We start from the raw sequence: 3,125 nt of genomic DNA, 5'->3' as shown, positions 1-3,125 counted from the left end.
GCCGATCGGCCTTGTGCTAGGCCCGCGCGGGCGGCGGCGGAGCCCCTCGCACCTGGCCAGCACTGAAATCCTTCTGGTGGTTGGTAGGTCAGATGTGGGGACACGTAGACGCTTAGCCCTAATAAGGGATTAAAGATGTTTCATGAAGCTGCGCGCTGGCTCCGTGAACTAGGGGCCGTCCCGGGGCTCGCCCTGCTGTCAGTCCAACCGGTGTGAGGGGTTTAGGCTGGTGAGGCTGAGGTGCTGAGGGATGGAAGGCACGGAGACCAGGAGCGGCTCTTCCTCCTCGGTCGTGGCAGACTGGAGTCTGGTGTTTTGGACTCTGTGTGCTGTGATCCTGCCGGTGCTGATCACCTTGTGGTGCAGCTTTCAGCGGTCCCGGCGGCAGGTATTAATACGAGACATCTTCCGCAAAAGCAAGCATGACTGGCACTACACAGACCTCTTCGGCCAACCCTCCTACTGCTGCGTGTGTGCTCAACACATCCTTCAGGGTGCTTTCTGCAACTGCTGCGGGCTGCGTGTCAGCGAAGGATGCCTCAAGAAGGCTGACCAGCTCTTTCTCTGCAAGGAAATCATGATGAGGAGCAATGGTGGAGCCCACGGCTCTATGCCACACCACTGGATCAGAGGAAACGTCCCACTCTGCAGCTGCTGTATGGTTTGCAAACAACAGTGCGGCACACAGCCCAAGCTCTGCGACTACAGGTACCGCAAGGGAATTTGATGTATGAGAAATTACGATGCCGTATCAGTATTATATTTTCCGCAGGGTTATTAGAACTTATTACCTTAAAGGAGATCCTGCAGTATTCAAATAAGAAAATATTAAGAAGCAGTTTCAAAGAACCTAAAATTAAAATGGATGCTTGTGGGTAATTTGGGTCATAGATTGAGAGTATGGCATTGCATGTATCTGCTTGTTCTCTTAACTGCATTACTCCAGCGTGATGTGCTAGCTGATGTGTAATTACGTATAAAACGCTATGTCCAAGAGAGTTTACATTTAATTTTAGAACCTTAAGAAGGTTCTAACACAATTGTCATTTGTACAGTGGATAGCCTGAGTAATTTGGGTGGCACAACTCACAATACAGAGCACAAATATGTGTATGCATCTCTGCAAAACTTGCATCTGCTCAGCGTAGCTAGAACAACCATGCTATAGCTCTTTCAAGTTCATTTTTAAAGACACTCAAAAAAAGCTAATGGGAAATTAAAAAAGCCACTTTGATATAATCTATTATTAAAGTTTGTGGTAAGAGTGTAAAATAAAATGTTAAGGAACCGTTGAATGGGCTTGCACTGTCATCAGTAAGGCTGCTTGCAAAGTTGTCAGCATGGCACATAGTGGCATGTTACGCCAAAACATAGCGCTAGTGATCCAGTTCCTGGGTACAGTGTAGGTGTTACTTCAGCCTTCTCAAGGGATGTCATCTTTCCAACATATATTCTGCAAGATTTTGCTTTGCTTCTGTGTGATACTGTCAAGTTGCTTGGTAAGTAAGCAGAATTACAGTGTAAATGAGCATACTATCAGAAACAAAACCTTGAGAGAAAGAGTGTGTAGGAGGGGAGGAAGAGGATTTTGGAGCCAAAGGGAGAGGGAAGGGAGAAGGAGATAAGAAAGTCACAGTACAGGGCAAGTACCATTGCTACTCTGGTTGCTGGATTAATCAGAACAACTCCAAAAATAGCTTTCACAGCTGCTTAAACTAAGGCTTTGGATGTAGCAAAGGAGGATTAACATTCTGCAGCGGCTGGCAGTGGATATTGCAGTATTTTCTCTTGTTCTGGTCTGTTTTCCACGACAGCTTTTAGAATAGGTCAAAAAGCAGTTGAGCAGTTTTGCATAACATTCCCATCTGCCTTGTACAGTACTGCGTAGCCTTTTAGGTCTCAGAATTAAAGCGATATTATTAATCTTAAGAAATTTATTAATTCCTGTTACTAGTTAAGACTTTGTTAAGTTGAACTCTAGTGCTCTTCAAGGATGGATAGGAGTTCAGTTTCTCAGAGAAACTTTCAGTGTAACTGTTAATGTTGCAGACAATGCAAGAGAATGTTTATAGCACCTGGTTTTGGAATTAAAAAGAACAGAATTAATTTAAAACTCTTGGTTTGGTTTTTTTTCCCCACAGAATTCAAATGCTTCTCTAGACTTGCAAGCACATGGCCAAGTTATGTTATTTTCTGTAGCCCATACATAGCCATGTAAACTTCCAGGCAATGCATGGGTTTCTCTGTAACGTGCTTTAAGTGTTACTTATAAGGGTGCGTATAAACAGAAATACTTTTCAGAAAGTTAGTCTATCTAATACAAATGAGCGAAATCGATGTGCCTGTTGTTTGAGGATTTTTCTTTGTTTTTAATCTTTTTTCCAGATGTGTGTGGTGTCAGTACACTGTACATGATGAATGCATGATGGATTGTTTAAAGACTGAGGAGTGTACATTTGGAGAATTCAGAGACTTGATTATTCCACCATACTATTTGTCTACAATCAACCAGATGCGTAAAGACAAAAGAACCAGTTATGAAAAGGTAATTGTCTTGTGCTTCTTGGGTTTAATACATTAATATTAAAAAAATAAAAACTACAAAAGAATCCACACACATTAAACTTGAACTGTGTACGTTGTCAGGCTGGTACCTATCATGTGCATGTTTCAATGTATATGAAGCACTTACAGTGTTAATTTGGCGATGTTTGTCATTTTATTAACACTCTAGTTGAAGCATGAGCAGACATCTGGATTTTGTTCCTCCAAAACAACACTGATATTTGGGTACCTTACTTCCTTAAATGTTTTGTGATTTTTCTACTACTGTGTTCATAACATTGTAGTATTTGTTGTGGAACAGAAATCTTCAGCCTTGGTGTGTCAGAAGTATTTGTTTCTGTTTTTACTACTTGAGATTAATTGGTAACTTCCTCATTTCAGCACTTACAGGGGACAGGTTTTGGAGCAAGGCTTTAGACATACCCAAACGTGCAGTATTTGTGTGACTGACCAACTCTTACCTTTTTGCAGGTAGTACCTTACTGCAGAAAACACTGGATGCCAGTCATCATTCTGGCTAATACTCGTAGTGGAAACAACATGGGTGAAACTTTACTAGG

At 42.1% G+C, this 3,125-nt stretch overlaps 1 protein-coding gene across 1 annotated transcript in view; it reads left to right on the top strand.

The window, feature by feature from the left end:
* The first annotated feature begins 250 nt into the window (after nt 1-250).
* Nucleotides 251-3,125, top strand: part of DGKE (diacylglycerol kinase, epsilon 64kDa) — a 9,218-nt gene continuing 6,343 nt past the window's right edge. The window contains 3 exon segments of the mRNA XM_010180256.1: nt 251-708; nt 2,386-2,545; nt 3,037-3,125. The exon segment at nt 3,037-3,125 is cut by the window's right edge and continues 13 nt beyond it. Of these exon segments, the coding sequence (XP_010178558.1) occupies nt 251-708; nt 2,386-2,545; nt 3,037-3,125 (707 nt within the window).

Source organism: Mesitornis unicolor, unplaced genomic scaffold (assembly GCF_000695765.1).
Source record: "Mesitornis unicolor isolate BGI_N332 unplaced genomic scaffold, ASM69576v1 scaffold45892, whole genome shotgun sequence".
Classification (NCBI taxonomy): Eukaryota; Metazoa; Chordata; class Aves; order Mesitornithiformes; family Mesitornithidae; genus Mesitornis; species Mesitornis unicolor.
The sequence above is the reverse complement of the archived record's forward strand: the minus strand, read 5'-3'. Positions and strand labels throughout refer to the sequence as shown.